Source organism: Coffea arabica, chromosome 3c, assembly GCF_036785885.1.
Source record: "Coffea arabica cultivar ET-39 chromosome 3c, Coffea Arabica ET-39 HiFi, whole genome shotgun sequence".
NCBI classification, from domain to species: Eukaryota; Viridiplantae; Streptophyta; class Magnoliopsida; order Gentianales; family Rubiaceae; genus Coffea; species Coffea arabica.
The window spans coordinates 3654592-3670123 of NC_092314.1; the positions used below are offsets into that span (position 1 = coordinate 3654592).

Sequence of the window (15532 nt, forward strand, 5' to 3'; positions counted from 1 at the left end):
CCCTCAACTATCATTTACTTGTAAGTAACCCCCTAACTTTTCAACTCCCTCAACCAAAAAAGCGTTTGGACTTTTGCCTAGTGGAATGGAGTAGGGAAGTTTTGATGTAATATCAAATTTGGAGTCTCTTTCTTGTACAAACGATATTGCTCTTGTTAATAAAATTGCTCTCTCACTTCGGAAGAGTTAAAGACATAAAACGTCCAAAAATAGAACCCTTTGGATTGGCCATTTTTCAAAAATAAGTTTTTCAAGTAGAAAACTACAATAATACATAAATAAAAATAATTCAAAAAATATCTCATCCATATAATATATCAAATATTTCAAAAAATATTTATAGTAAAAATTTTTTATATACACTGTTATAATAAAATTTTTCAAAAACACTCCCAAAAACAGTTAATCCAAACGGAGGAGCACGGGAGGAGCAATTAAATATAACTAGACTGGACCTGGCAAGGATGTTTTCATTTGGATATCTTTGGCTACTATGCAAAATTTGGGGGCAAAACATTGATCAATCTCCTGGTGGAGGGTTGAGTAGTGAAAAAATTTTAGAGAAAGCAATTCAAGTTAGGCTTGGGTCCATCTTAGACCAATTGAAGAAAGGGTCGGACTTGGGCTATGCAAGGCTTAACCCATAATAAATTCAGGCAACCGTGAGAATAAGAGGAGCAAACTAGTAAATGGCACCAGCCTCGCATTATTGATGTCTTTCGAAGGATACCCTTCAATCGCGTGCAAAATTGGGGGCAAAAACATTCGTCAGTCTCCCCTGGAGGGTCAATTGACCTCTTAAATAAGAGTTGATTATTGAGGTAAATCATTCATCCATCAATTGGGAGCTTAGAACGTTTATTTGTTAAGATGGCTAGATATATATTTAGGATAGTAGATTATTTGGGATGGTACACGTAAATTTGTTTCAAAGACCTTAAATTGTTGGTAGGTTTCAATTTATCAACGCTCTTTGATCAACAATTTTTTTTTGGGTCCTTTTTTTTTGTGACAATGCTTGAGAATTTGGGCACCGTTTGGATTAAAGAAAAGGGAAAGAAAAAAAAAAGCCAGGACTCCAGCGGAAAAGAGAAAAAAGGAGAGTAAGATGGTCGGAATCCATCCATTTTGTTTGGATTACGGAAAAAAAACGTATCGTGCATTAGTTACGTTTTTATCCATAATTTAAAAGTCCAATTCATAATCACAAAATAGGTTTCTTAGAAAAATTTAATAATCAATCTCGGTATCGTTTTCCTCCGTGTTTTGCACGCTTTTGGATGAAAAGTAGGCTGATAAAAAATAATCAGAACTTATTCCTCATCATACTTTCTTTTCACTCCTTAAAAATCAATCCAAACATAAAAAAAAAAAAAAAAAAAAACTTTTTCCTCCCTTTCCTTTCCTTCCCGATCCCTCAAAACAAACATTTCCTGGGTGAATTGATAGACGGACAGAAGGCCTCATATCGAACAGGACGAGGGGCTGAATAGTCATCAAGAAAAGCTATTTGGAACGATTTTGTATAAAATGACAGCTTTATATGAACACGATATAATTTATTTTTAATAATATATAATTATAGAATAAATTTTTATAATTCCTGCACGTGATGTAAAATATATACCTTATATATATATATATTTTTTTTGACCAAATCTTGGCCATAAGCTTTGGGGAAGGTTTTGGACAACATTCCCAGTTTTGCCAAGGACTCCAAGCACTTTTGGGCCTGAAATGAAAAGGCACTTTTACTTCTCACTTTGGAGGGGTTGCTGATTCTGTCCGTCTCTCTTTCCATTGTATTTGTGTCTCCATCACTTTCAAGTTTCCGAGTTTCCACCCAAATTCCAGACTGAAACTTCAAAGCTTCCTACCTCCCTCCCTCGCCTCGTTTTCTCCGCCCTCCAAATTTGAAGCAAACACACACTCAGACACTCGCACACTCCCCTATTTTCTTTGGTACGATTCCACCCTAACTCTCTTCATCCTTGTCTCTCCCATTTTTAGCTATTACGCCACGCACCCGCAATCTCCGGGCGTAATCTTAACTCCGTCAGCGGCCACCTTAAAATAGTGAAACTCCCACCGGAAAATGTCTCAGTCTCTCAATTTATCCATTTCCACCTCCTCACCAACTTCCCCCAATTTCGCATCCCTTTCAAGAGCCTCAACTTCGTTCCTCACCGGAAGTTTCCGGTTCCCCGTCAAATTCAGACCCTCCGGCCTACGTACACCAGCACCACCGGAGCTTCTCATTACCAAAGCCTCCTCCGATCCGGAGGCGCCTTCAGCTTCAGCTTCTGCTTCTGCTTCCGCTGCAGCTGCGACTCTAGGTTCGGATAATGGTGTGGGAGGGGTGTTATCGGCTGTGCCGCCAGCGGACACGGGCTCGATTGAGGTGGATGCGGTGACGGAGGCCGAGTTGAAGGAGAATGGGTTTCGGAGCACACGGAGGACTAAGCTGATTTGCACGATCGGCCCCGCGACGTGCGGGTCGGAACAGCTGGAGGCGCTGGCTGTTGGGGGAATGAATGTGGCTAGGATTAATATGTGTCACGGGACGAGGGAGTGGCACCGGAGAGTGATCGAGCGGGTTCGGAGGTTGAATGAGGAGAAAGGCTACGCGGTAGCTATTATGATGGATACTGAAGGCAGTGAAATTCACATGGGGGAACTTGGTGGTGCCTCTTCCGAGAAAGCTGAGGTAAAGAATTGGAAAAAAAGATTGCCTTTTTGAATGATTTACTAATTTGATTTCGGATATGAATGTCAGGTTAATTTTATCGATTGTGCTTATTAGTGGATAATGAGCTAAAAGTTAGGTGCTTTATAGGGGTATTGGAGTTGAATATGGTTAATTTCTTAGAAATAGTGAAATGCTTTCTGGGTGGTTTTGCTGAGTTTACTTAAGAACTGACAGGAGAGAACTATGGGGTTGTGTTTCTCATGGACAAGGATTGAATTCAATATTTGTCTTTCTGTGAGTATGAATTTGAGTTTATTCAGCTATTTGTTTTAGGTTTTTTTAGCTACAAGAGAGAGGGGGGGTGGGATTCGGAATGGGAATTGTTACCGTGTCAAATGTACTTGAGTTATCAAGGTCTATTCTAGTGACTTCTTTTGATTAAGGCTGCAATTACTTCATTGGTAAGAAGAAGATTAAGAAAAGTTTCAGACCTCTGTCATGATAGGAATTTGCTTCATTCAGCTCTCAATTTGTATCGCAATATATCTATACAAGTTTTGGTCTATCATGAGTTGAACTGCTTGTTTTTCTTGAATCAGGTGCTGGGGAGAGCGACAATTTAATCCTTCTTTATTTGAGCTGAATTACTTTCTATGAAATTGATATTAAAAAAAAAAAAAGGCTTTTCAGTCTTGTGGTACTTGATTGAATTTGTCCATTTGCAATTGGTTATAAGTTTCTGGGTTTTGAAGAGGGAATATTTTTCCTCCATCTTTTCTGAAGCTTGTGGGTTTTCAGAAGTTTATGGTTTCCCAGTTTAGATATGTACTCTCAAGCTCTTCTTAGAAGTTTTCGTCTTAAATTTGTGAAAACAATTGAGGCATTGTTTTCTATTGGCCACTTCAGTTGGTGGGACTTTTGAAGCCTGAACACTTGCTCTCTTCCCCACACCTGTTGGGTGTTAGAAACAAAATGAGATGCAGCAACTGCAGTGAAATAATGGCTGATGAGATGGTGTTTAAATGAGCTTTGCCTGCTTATGCAATTGGCATAGGATAGTGATGCTGTCTTGCTTAATTGCTTGTTCTATCGATGATGTACTTTTTGGGAATGAACTGTTGTCAAATATGCAAGATGGTATAGAACTCAGTGCCCACATCCGTTTGCATTATTAGCAATTTCAGACTTTGGAAAGGTACACACACACACACTCCAAAAGAGTTGGTGTATCAAAGCTAGTATTATCTGACTTTTTTATATTCATGATAGAGGTAATTTTGGATCTTTACATAATTGACGGGTAAAAAAGGTAATTTTGTTAGTCTCATTCATCATACTTGCTTCACTTGGTTGAGAAAATTGTGATTCTTTCTCATGAATGTCTGATAATTGGCTGCTTGAAATGGAAAAAGGGAAGTTGTCTTTTCCATTCCAGACAGTAGAAGAACCTCATGTCCGGATAGGTTTCTTCTGATTTCAATCTGAATTGAGTTCTTTCTAACTTTACACATGGTTTCCTTCTCTGCCATCTGTCTATCTGAGATCATATGGAACCATTGGAGTTGAATTGGTTTGGTCTGTTGTAGTTGACAAAAAAGGACTGAATTGTACATTGTATATTTTGTTATTAATGAATTGAAAAAAGTGTGCTTAATTGGGGATGGTTTATTGTGCAGGATGGGGAAGTTTGGATTTTCAGTGTTAGAGCTTTTGAGTCACCTCTTCCAGAACGCACTATACATGTGAACTATGACGGCTTTGCTGAAGGTCAGAAATTTGTGACCCACACTCTGATCTTACTCTTGCAGAGAGTAGTGCTTCAAAGAAGATAACATTATCGATGTCCTCTAATTTTTTCATTTACTTTATTGACTGGAAAAAGTTGTGTATCCATATCATGACAGATGTGAAAGTTGGGGATGATCTCCTAGTAGATGGTGGAATGGTGAGGTTTGAGGTGATTGAGAAAATTGGTCCTGATGTCAAGTGCAGATGCACAGATCCTGGACTCTTACTACCTCGGGCTAATCTTACCTTCTGGCGACATGGGAGCTTAGTACGGGAACGTAATGCCATGTTACCGACAATATCCTCAAAGGTAAATACTTCTCTTTATTGTTCTTGTTGCCTTTTAAGAATGAATCTCTTATCCTGAAATTGCTGCATTCATCCATTGAGACAGATTTGCCTTTTGGGAAACAGTTGTATGTATTAATCAATGTGACGACTGGTCATAAGATAGGTTTATGCACAGTGCCTGCAGATAATTTTGACTTGACCAGGAATGGATATCATATTCTCAACCTGATGCTAGGAATAGGATTCCTGTTACTAAGTATTAGTCTGTTGAACTTTGGTGTCTGGACAAGGAGGAATTTTTTTGCCTGGAAAATATTTTATTCTTTATTTGACAAAATAAACATGTAACACCTGATTTAGTGTGATTTTTCATATGTATTCTAAATGAGCATAGTCATTGTCATCTGCACTTATTTAAGATTGAGGTCTAAGAGTTATTTTAAGTTCCAAGAATTCAGAGAAGAGCTGTTAAGTCATTTCCCTTGGACAGGACTCATGGTTTGGAGCTTTTTCAGCTGTATTTTCGTTTGGTGGGAGATGGACTATTCTTTTCTATATACTTTAGGTAAAATTTAACATAAATAGGAAGAAATGTGTAGGAGTCTACTGGTATTGAGGGCTCAGAAAGTTGTGTACTTGAAAAGTAGATCCTATGGTTATGGCGACGATGAGGTGATTCTCTTGGAAAACGAAAGCGTTGATTTTATTAGACTATGAACTGCCATGTTTGTCCCCTACACATGAAACTTATGCATGCGATGAAACAAAGGACACAAGTTTTTATCAACAACTTAACTGAACTCTTCAAATGTGTCTTAATGAGAATTAAATGCTCTTTCAGGTTTTTAGTCCTTGGTAAAATTTCAGATCTTGTTTCTCTTGACTTTATATGTACTAATTTTAGTCTGTTAATTACTTGATTCCTTGAAACATTTCAAACTCTCCGGAAGTATGAACTGTGATTTGGATCAGTTGTAAATGCTGAAGTCAGTTCTATGGAACAGTTATTTTTCCTTAAGGGAATTAAACAAAATGTTGGTTACATGTGCATAGGGGTAGCAGGAACTGTGTGCTGCGTCTTTGAAGTTTCTTAATCCAGATGTGAACTAACTTATAATAACTTGTGCAAATGTATTTTTGCCTGTAACGCATTTTGCCTTTTATGTATATGAAGATGCATAAATCATGCCTTTATGATGTTGCTAGGCTTCTTGTTCTTTTTATAAATGTGAATGTTGATTATAAATCTTAATGTCAGCATCTCATTTCCTCAGGATTGGTTAGACATTGATTTTGGGATTGCTGAAGGTGTTGATTTCATTGCGATATCCTTTGTCAAGTCTGCTGAAGTCATTACTCACCTTAGAAGCTATATAAAAGCAAGGGCTCGTGATAGGTATAATTTATTGACATTTTCTTTTTTCGTTTATACGAGGCACATAGATGTTCATATGCCTTTTTGGGGGATGGAAAAAGCTTAAGCCTTCCCTTATCGAAGATAAATACTCAATATTTTGTGAGAGACTGGAACTATTCTTTTACGCATTAAGTCTGTCTTTTCCTCTTTGCAAAACCTTTTCCAGTTACCCATGCTATTTGCTTAAATTTTCTTTTCTTTTGTCTGTCTTCCCTTATATTAATTTTTCCTTTATTCTTGTGGGTGGGATGCAGGAATACCCGTTTGTAAAAAGTGGTCTTGATTACTTTTTTCTTGCCTTTGTTAATTGTGTTTATTTTTATGTGCATATTTGTCTGATGGTGCAGTGATATTTCCGTCATTGCGAAGATAGAAAGTGTTGACTCTTTGAGGAACTTAGAGGAGATCATTCTAGCGTCCGATGGGGCTATGGTTGCAAGAGGAGATCTGGGTGCACAGATCCCCTTGGAACAGGTCCCTTCAGAGCAGCAAAAGATTGTTCAGCTTTGTAGACAGTTGAATAAGCCTGTTATTGTAGCTTCTCAGTTGCTTGAGTCTATGATTGAGTACCCTACACCCACAAGAGCTGAAGTGGCTGATGTTTCTGAAGCAGTAAGGCAACGAGCAGATGCTTTGATGCTCTCAGGTGAGTCAGCTATGGGTCAGTACCCTGAGAAAGCACTGACCGTTCTCAGAAATGTTAGTCTGAGAATAGAGAGGTGGTGGAGAGAAGAGAAACATCATGAAGTTATGGAACTCCCTGACATAGCTTCTTCATTTGCCGACAGCATCTCGGAAGAGATCTGCAACTCTGCAGCTAAGATGGGTATGATGTTTGCATTTATATTATGTGTCTTGATTAGTAGGGCAACCAAGTCCATCTCTCCAAAGGTTATTAAAACAGATCTTACTTAAATCTGTTAGGCACATGAGTTAATGGTTGGTTAGACAAGTGCATGGTAAACTGGATTGTTTTAGCTCTGTTGTCATTTTGGCGCACAGCTTGAGATTGAATCTACTGTGAATTCCTATTTATATTGTTGAAGGCAAAGTGACCAGAGGCCAGAATATTTAAAAGAGAGATGTAGTGAGTATTTGCGGCCATAGGAGCTTTTTTTCCTCTTGGTAGGAGTGGCAACTGTTTATGAATAGTGATGTCCCTGTTTTTTGTTAAATCTATTATTGGACAATGATGACACTGAGTTATTGAGGTGAGGCCACTTAAAATGGCTGAAGCAAGAAGGATATAAAAAAGTACTTAGAAAAACAAGAGATGAAAAAAAAAAAAATTGCTTCCAGCTTTTTATTTTACTCAGACCTTTCTTGTATGAATAGAGGAACAAGGTGGGGAAAAAAAGAGAAGAAAGAAAAGACAGAGGACTGAATAAGCCTAATATGACTTACTCTTTATCTTGAACTTATTCATGCCTAAGATTCTACTGGAAAGATGTTGCTGTTAAATATTAAAGTGTTATTTTCCATCTTAAAATCTTATTGGAATTTGCTGGTGTCATAACATGTGTACTATTTTCTTGAGACATTATTGGTATGGTGTTCCTTTCCTTTCTCAATACTACTAGTAGCAATTGCGGTTACTGCCCATCTTAGTTCTTTTAATCTCTTTTCTGAATGACCTTTAGGTTTGTTAGGAAATTCATTGCATTTTGTTGTCATATTCCCGGCTTACTTTTCTTCCTCATTTTTTCTCAAGTGATTTGTCTTTAACATTGTCCATTTAAGTCATTGTTAGACACAGATTTTCTTTGAATTTAACATGGCTGTACATTTCTGTGGTTCTTCTATATTAAGGAATCCTCTTACAGGGACCAGTGGACATTTCTCTTTCTGGTGTTCTGTTGGGAACCGAGCTGTATCTTCTAGTATTTCTTTTTGCTTATATGTTTTCCTCCTTTTTTCTGGTCTTTTCCTTTTCCTTTGGTTGTATCATTGCTCATGCTCCAGATTCTGCCCTCTGGCTGACTCGTATAGTCTAAAACATACATGAAAATTTGTTTTAATGTTTTCTTTTGCCTGCCTAATTCAGTGTCCTTGTAGTTCTGATTAATTTTTTTTTTAAAAAAACTTTTCTACAATTAAATTTCAGCAAACAACTTAGAGGTGGATGCACTTTTTGTTTACACAAAGGATGGACACATGGCATCTCTCCTGTCGCGTTGCCGACCCGACTGCCCAATTTTTGCATTTACAACCACAACATCCGTCCGCAGACGGTTGAATCTACAGTGGGGTCTAATACCTTTTCGCTTGAGCTTCTCTGATGATATGGAAAGTAACCTCAACAAAACCTTCTCCTTGCTCAAGGCTCGGGGAATGATCAAATCAGGTGATCTGGTAATTGCTGTTTCTGATATGTTACAATCCATACAAGTCATGAATGTTCCTTGAGAATCTAGCACCACTTTCTGCAAGAGCATCATATTTACTGTCTCATCGGGTGCAAAGGTTTGTTTTAAGCTAGTGAAGCAAAAAAGGAGGGATGGCAGTTTCAGTCCGCTCTTTACCCCATCGTACCATCTGGTTCGCAAGCATTATCTACTAGTGTATTGAATTGAAACCTGTAGCGAAGTGTACCCAGAAGTTTCGAGATGTACTTGGGTTTATTGTCATAGCGAGGCTTGCTTCGGTTGAGTCGTTCTGTTGTAGAATTATGGGCACAAAGGACAATAATAGAACCTTCACGAGTAACCTTCAATCTTACTCATCAGTCCTTTCTTGTCTGTTGAAATTATTCCCCAATTTTCGCATCCGCTAGAAGTCTCTTGGGGACCTCGGCGACATTTATTTCCGGCAGCATTCTTGTAGCTAGTCAGATAAAACCAACAATTTCTTGGAAGTAATTGGCATCTAATAATGCATTAATTGTCTCTGTGGAAGATCAAGACAGCCTTGGAAAAGGCAGAATAATTTCACAGCCTCGGGAGGTATTTCAGTTGTACCTACCCTACCATCACTCTTTGCTGTAGGTGTAGGGTGTGGACCTTGTCGGATGCACTCCAATTCGGGTACAGTGTTCAAGCTGGGCACCAAAAATCTGCGGGCCAATCTAATCTACCAATGAATTAGGGATAATGTCAAAAACCTCCCTTGAGGTTTCTGACAATTTTACTACGCTCTTCTAAGGTTTTAACAATTTCACTTGTCTCTTCTCCTCTCAGTCATTTGGGACTCCACTCAATGTTTCATATGTGAAGGAGAGAGAGAGTTAAATGTTTGCTAAAATATATTAACCATAATTTGGATTGCAAAAGGTTAATTAAGTTGCCATTTAAAAATAGAGTTAAAATATTGGGTGCATCTTTATAAATTTTTTATATGCGTGACAAATAAAAGAAATCCGACGTAATGTAATTGATAAATTAAAGGATTTAGACATGAGAAACAATTAAGCCATTTACAAATGAAGTTAACCATAATTTGAAATGTAAAAAAAAAAAAAATCTAATTTGGCATCTAAAAAGGTTCCGATTTATGTACTTGATAAATAAAAGAATCAAATATAAAGAGATTTCAACTGGGCTAATTTTTCTTATAATTGAGCAGGAAACATAGAGGTGATTGTACCCGTTCAGATCCTGGAATTGTTTCAAAGTACAAGTTTGCAAATACAAACATTTTACTTTATGTCTCTGCTAGGTATTTTACATCTTACCTTCCTTCCTTATAAAGGATGACAATTCTTGAAAAATTTTCCTCACTAAAATCCGAATTCTGGGGAGTGTAAGGTTCCTTCGTGAAACATTTACTGCAATCTAGTAGTACAAAGCCAGCAGCACGGGTTACCTACACCGAACCTTCAAATGAATACTACGTAGTACCATTGGCATCAGAGAGTAGGCTCATCTGGAGAAATTCCTTCCGCAGCTAAAAGCCTAATTACTGAACGGTGAATTTCAAACAAAAAAGAACTGTAGCTTTCTGAGAGATTAATTATTAGCCGCCGCTCTTTGGTTGCTTAAAAGATGAATGGAAAATGTAATAGCAGAAACCCGTGATAGATTGATTGTTGTGAAGGAAAATCAATGACTAAACCATTAACTTATCCTAATGTAACCATCCGTTCTGTCCACTAAGCTTATTTATTGAATGTAATTACGTACATGAGATTGTAAACTGTTAAATATATATATGGATGGGAACTCAGAAAATATAGAAGCTAAATACAAAGTTTATGTTGTCACAGGGGCCACAGATTTTTCTCGATTTTGTTGGAACATGCTCTGAACTTAGTTGGATGGCCCCGAAGCAAAATGTCAGCATTGATGTGGAGTTTGAATCAGTAAAAACTGTTTGAGTGCTCGAATAATGTCAAAATCCTATTGGGCCAAAAATATAATTTTGTTATCTATTTTACGTTTCTTGGGTAATGCTGGTGTGGATTTTGTAGTTACCTGTCTAAAACAAGGGATTTACTCTTTGTATGATTAGAGTAGATGGGGTGGACCGATTGAGAAGGATGTAGAACGGTATGCAAAAGGGACCATGAAACTCAAACATCACCTTTGATTGTGGTTGCCAGTTACTTCGATTGGCATCTCCCAAGAAAGAAAACCCCATTGCAAAAAAAAAAAGAAAAAGAAAGGGGCCAAGCTCTAGGTCCTTATCAGCTCTGAGATAAAAATTGAACTAAAAATCATCATGATTATTACTGATATAATAATATATCAGTAATGATATATAAACAAAAGAACAACGTAGGGAGCAGAAGCGATATAATCTGCATTCTCGAGCTGCTGCTCACGAACGGCTCTTTCAAGCCAAAAGAAAAGAACTAAAAGAACGAAGTACTCCTATGATGAATCAACTGGTAAACTTAGTTGAGGATTCATCTAACTTTCAGTAAATTTGTAGTAGATCATTTTTTGGTGCAGGTACAAATGAAAAAGTGCTTTTCAGAACTTCGCCACTTGGAAGTATATTCCTGAAAAAATTGCAGTACATCTTGACTGGGGCAATGCATTAGGCTTGAAGGGGCCATTGATTCATAACCACATGCTTCCTTCTCACAGGTCACAACAACAACAGCAGCAGCAGCAGCAGCAATAGCCACGATAAAGGCTATAACATCAACCTTCATTATTCATTGGGCCCTTTCCTTGCTTTTTCACAAAAAAACTATCTCAAAAACAAAAAAGTTTTGGAGCTGATTTGATTTCATAAAGCGTATCCTATTCTACCTGCTTCACTGCTTCTCCACATTAATCTTGATCACATCTCAAGAGTTGAGTAAACACATATACTATTAGTTCATCCTACTTTTTTCTAGGACTTTGATCTAATCAGGAAAGCATAAAATTGCTAAAAAGATAAATGACATGAAAGGTACAAATGCTTTTTATCTCTCGAACGAGTAATCATTTCGGTAGACTTGTTCAACCTCATATTGCTAGCTAATGGACCAAGTGTTGGATTTTATCAACAGCAAGGGCAGTTCTTCATGTCAGCAAACAACTAAAGCAAATCTTCATGTCAGCAAAATAAGTCTTCATTCGGCTCCCGCCGGAAAATCTAAAAACAAGAATCCAGTTTAGGATCACCCAACGGCTAATGGAAGGGTTTGGGTTTTTGTGGGATGATCAAAAAACAAAGACATCGTCTAATGTAGCTTTCCTTGTCAAACCCCTTTGTGTCTTCATCAGTCCTAATCTGATATTAAACAAATCATAAATTTTTCAAAGGCTGTGACGCCTACTTTGTTACCATCGATGCAAACAAACAGCCCAATTTTTCTTAATTACGAACGTAAGCAACAGATAATTACTAAATTATCAAGCAAACGTTAGACTACAGGTTTCCATCTTCGCGTCACAAACATTGGTATAAAACTAATCAAGAAGTGCAATTGCTCTGTGATAGTGTATTAGTTTGATTACTTAGTGAAGGTTGAATAAGTAAGTTAAACCCAATCTTGGTAGTTTCAACCAAGATGATGCAGAAATAGCACCAAGGTTGTTTTGTAGGAAAATGAATTTCATCAACATTGATGGTCCCTTTCTCCTGTCATCTGGATTTCCATCTTAATTAAGTGTTCATGTTGCTAAAATTTATTAGTAAATAGTGGCAGCAAATAGTCTTAGAGCATATAGTAAGGAACACGAATTGAAAACATTATCTTGAAAATCTTCTTACGTGCCCAAAGAACAATGATAATCACAAGGCAAAGCAAAGTACCAATTTTAAGGAAGTAAACTTGCTCTATTTTGTGTGGGACGGAGACTATATTCTGGAGATTATATGTCACAGCATAAAAATTTTTAAATTCCTCTGGAAGTACCTACTACAAGTACAGGAGAGTGGTATAAAAGATTATGGCGAACAAATTGGGCAACTTTTCAAATGAGGCTTTGGTTGAAGGAAAAGGATTTACAATTAAGTGATGTAAATTGGGCAACTCTTCGAATCTTGGATTTGATAGTTGAAGATGAAAAGTTTGTGAGGTGTGTGGGAGGTAAAAAAAAAAAAAAAAAAGTCTCACTTCATAACCACTCCCTATCTTTCCTCTTTTTCGCCGATTAAAATTTAATCATAGAGCCCATATTATTCGTGATTTTTTTTAACACAATTAGGTCTGCATAATGCCACATAAATAAATTCAAATCATGCATATATAGTATACATTCAAGATTGCGAGTGTAGAAAACTCACTACTACATGATCAGTGCATAAAAAATTATTCCCTCTCATTATTTGTATCTAAATCCTTTATAGGTCACTTACCACGCCAAGAATAATTTTTCTCCAGCGTAGCTTCGTGGTTTGGTCACCGAAGTGGCAAAGTCTATCCTTGTGTGAAGCCGTGAAGGTCATGACGGTGTTAAGAGTTTCATCATTTGCTGGTATGTCATAAAAATATAACGGGGAAGTAAATATTCTTTTAAATATATGAGAAACAAGAAGTGGAAAATTATTTTTAAAAAGGAAAAAATTATAAATTGAATACAAGAGATTTATTAGAGTGAAAAGAATATTTTCAAAGGAAGTACCTGTCCCCTGTTTGCTGAATCTGGCACTAATATTAGAGATATCTGCATATTAAACACGTCAATGTTGGATTTTTATCAGCAAAAATAATTATTATTTCTGCTAGCTATTCACCATTTATGAAACCAAATTTCAAACTATCAATCATCTGCCAGGAAAGGGCTGCATAGTAAAATTCTACTTTATATATATATATATATATATATATATATATATTCTTACTCAATAACTGAAATTATGAATGTTATATTTAATAAAGGAAGGAGAGAAACCCCCTTTTGCATATGATATTCAGCATTAACAATTTCCACAGCTACCCTTCTTTTCATTATTTTCATTGGTAGAACTTTTTTTAGTAATGCCAAATTTTTTGGTCTTATGTAAATTAATGGACTATTGATGCAAATTTGCATATATATGCTTTAAAAAGTTCAAGCCGAAAAAGTTTTATTTGGCATGATAATGTTTATGCTCGAGCATAACCACTTACTGAAAATTGATCATGGCCTTTTTCAAGTGCTTATTCGAAATCATTTGACGGAATACCAGATGCCATCTAGAAATATTGGAAAATTGGCTAAAGATGGACAAGGAGAATTGTAAATGTGTACAAAGTAGGAGCCCTTCATCCATATGGATTCAGCACTAAAATGGGTATTAGGATGTTTCAAGGTAAATTAAAATCTGTCAAGAACCAAAATTCATCTACCGTGTGATCTGACAAGAACTAGGATTGATCTTAGAATGTTTACAAACTTTTATCTCTGAACTTTTTCTTTTTAACATGAGAGAGGGAGCAGAATTTAAGAAGCAAAAAGGGGTGAGAGGATTAGAATCCAGAATCTGCATATCAAAACAACATGTAATTTAAAAATAAAATTAAGAAAAAATGATCGGTTTCATCCTTCACATTTTACAAAAATATTCTTTTCATCCCTCACTTTTAAAACGAAGTAATTTCGTTCTTGACATTTAAAATTGAAGTTCTTACATCCTTGAACCCAAATTTCAATCTGAATCAAACCACCAATCAACCTGATTAGAAATTTTGGAGGTGTAATTGGTAAATCATTTGGTTAACTCAACTTAATATTCATGTAAAATTTAATGAACCCAAAAAGAAAAAATAAAAATTATAACATAAAAAAGAAAGATTAATCTTTCCTACATTATCATTGTATACACTGACTTTTATGTACCGCTATATCATTTCAATTTAAATTTAAACATCAAATTTTATATTTACGATATACATCTAGATTCGCAAGCGGATATACTAACGATGTATGAAAAGATTTACCAAAAAAAAACTCTACTATTTCAAGACAAAGAATGGCCTTTTATGTTATAATTTTTATTTTTTTGGTTTAATAAATATCATGTGAATATGATGAAATTGACCGAGTGATCTATCAATTCTATTTTCGAAATTTATTACTAGGTTATTGAATGGTTTGATTCAGATTGAAAATTAGATCCAGGGATGTAATAAATTTAATTTTTAAATGTCATGGATGAATTTGCTTTATTTTAAAAGTGAGGGACTAAAAAAATAATTTTACAAAATGTGAAGGATGAAACAAGTCATTTTCCCTAAAATTTAAAAAAAGAAGCCCTTGATTTGATCCTATATCTCATTTGATAAGATAATACTTGGTCTATAAGCCTGGTGTGATATTTGATATGATATAATTAAGATGCACAATAATTCATGACCCCATGTTTTATCATTTTGGTTGAATGTATTACAAGAAGTACCATCATAATTCTCAACTTGGACTATGATGCCTCATCTACCTGTAAAATATAAGCAAAGAGGACCCACTTCATCACTCCCTTATAAACCTCCATCAACAGCTTTAACTTGATCGAAAATGACACTGATTTTTAGGTCCAATTGCCACCATTCCTTGCCCTCTCCCCCCTTTTGGTCAGGCAGATCACAGTTTCAGCAAGAAAAAACTTGCTGAATTTTACACAATCAACCAAGAATGGAGAACCAACTCCCAATATTGGAGTTGGCCACTACTGTATATAGTGAGGTGGGAGGTCAAGGGTTCAAACCTCGCCTCCCATCAATGTGCCTCAATATGAGGAGTGTTCTAAATTCATGCGGGTGACTGGTGTATCGGTCTGGTCCGATGGTAGTTAAGTCCCCCCCTCAGGTGGAGGAGCTCCACAAATTTCAAAATATCTCAATTTTCAGCTTCTTTGCATTATATATATTTTTTTCCCTAGCAACTTCCTCCTTGACGCCTTCATCTGGGAAACAAGTCAATTTTGTCTTGGTCGAGTGATGAGATCCCAGAAATTGAAAACACAACAAAATCTTTAATTAGGCTTTATTG

At 36.4% G+C, this 15532-nt stretch overlaps 1 protein-coding gene across 1 annotated transcript; it reads left to right on the forward strand.

Moving 5' to 3' along the window:
- Positions 1-1666: 1666 nt before the first annotated feature.
- Positions 1667-8903, forward strand: LOC113734193 (pyruvate kinase isozyme A, chloroplastic). The gene is made up of 6 exons (XM_027260583.2): positions 1667-2707; positions 4366-4456; positions 4594-4787; positions 6043-6164; positions 6533-7011; positions 8290-8903. Exons 1-6 carry the CDS (start codon positions 2096-2098, stop codon positions 8589-8591), a joined length of 1800 nt encoding a protein of 599 aa, XP_027116384.2. The 5' UTR covers positions 1667-2095; the 3' UTR covers positions 8592-8903.
- The last annotated feature ends 6629 nt before the right edge of the window (positions 8904-15532 follow it).

Bases quoted from the DNA above. Each gene is read 5' to 3' on its own strand.
- LOC113734193 (XM_027260583.2), top strand. From the start codon at position 2,096: ATGTCTCAGTCTCTCAATTTATCCATTTCCACCTCCTCACCAACTTCC. The intron at 4,457-4,593 runs GTCAGAAATTTG...ATATCATGACAG, and splicing joins CTATGACGGCTTTGCTGAAG to ATGTGAAAGTTGGGGATGAT. The intron at 7,012-8,289 runs GTATGATGTTTG...ATTAAATTTCAG, and splicing joins CAACTCTGCAGCTAAGATGG to CAAACAACTTAGAGGTGGAT.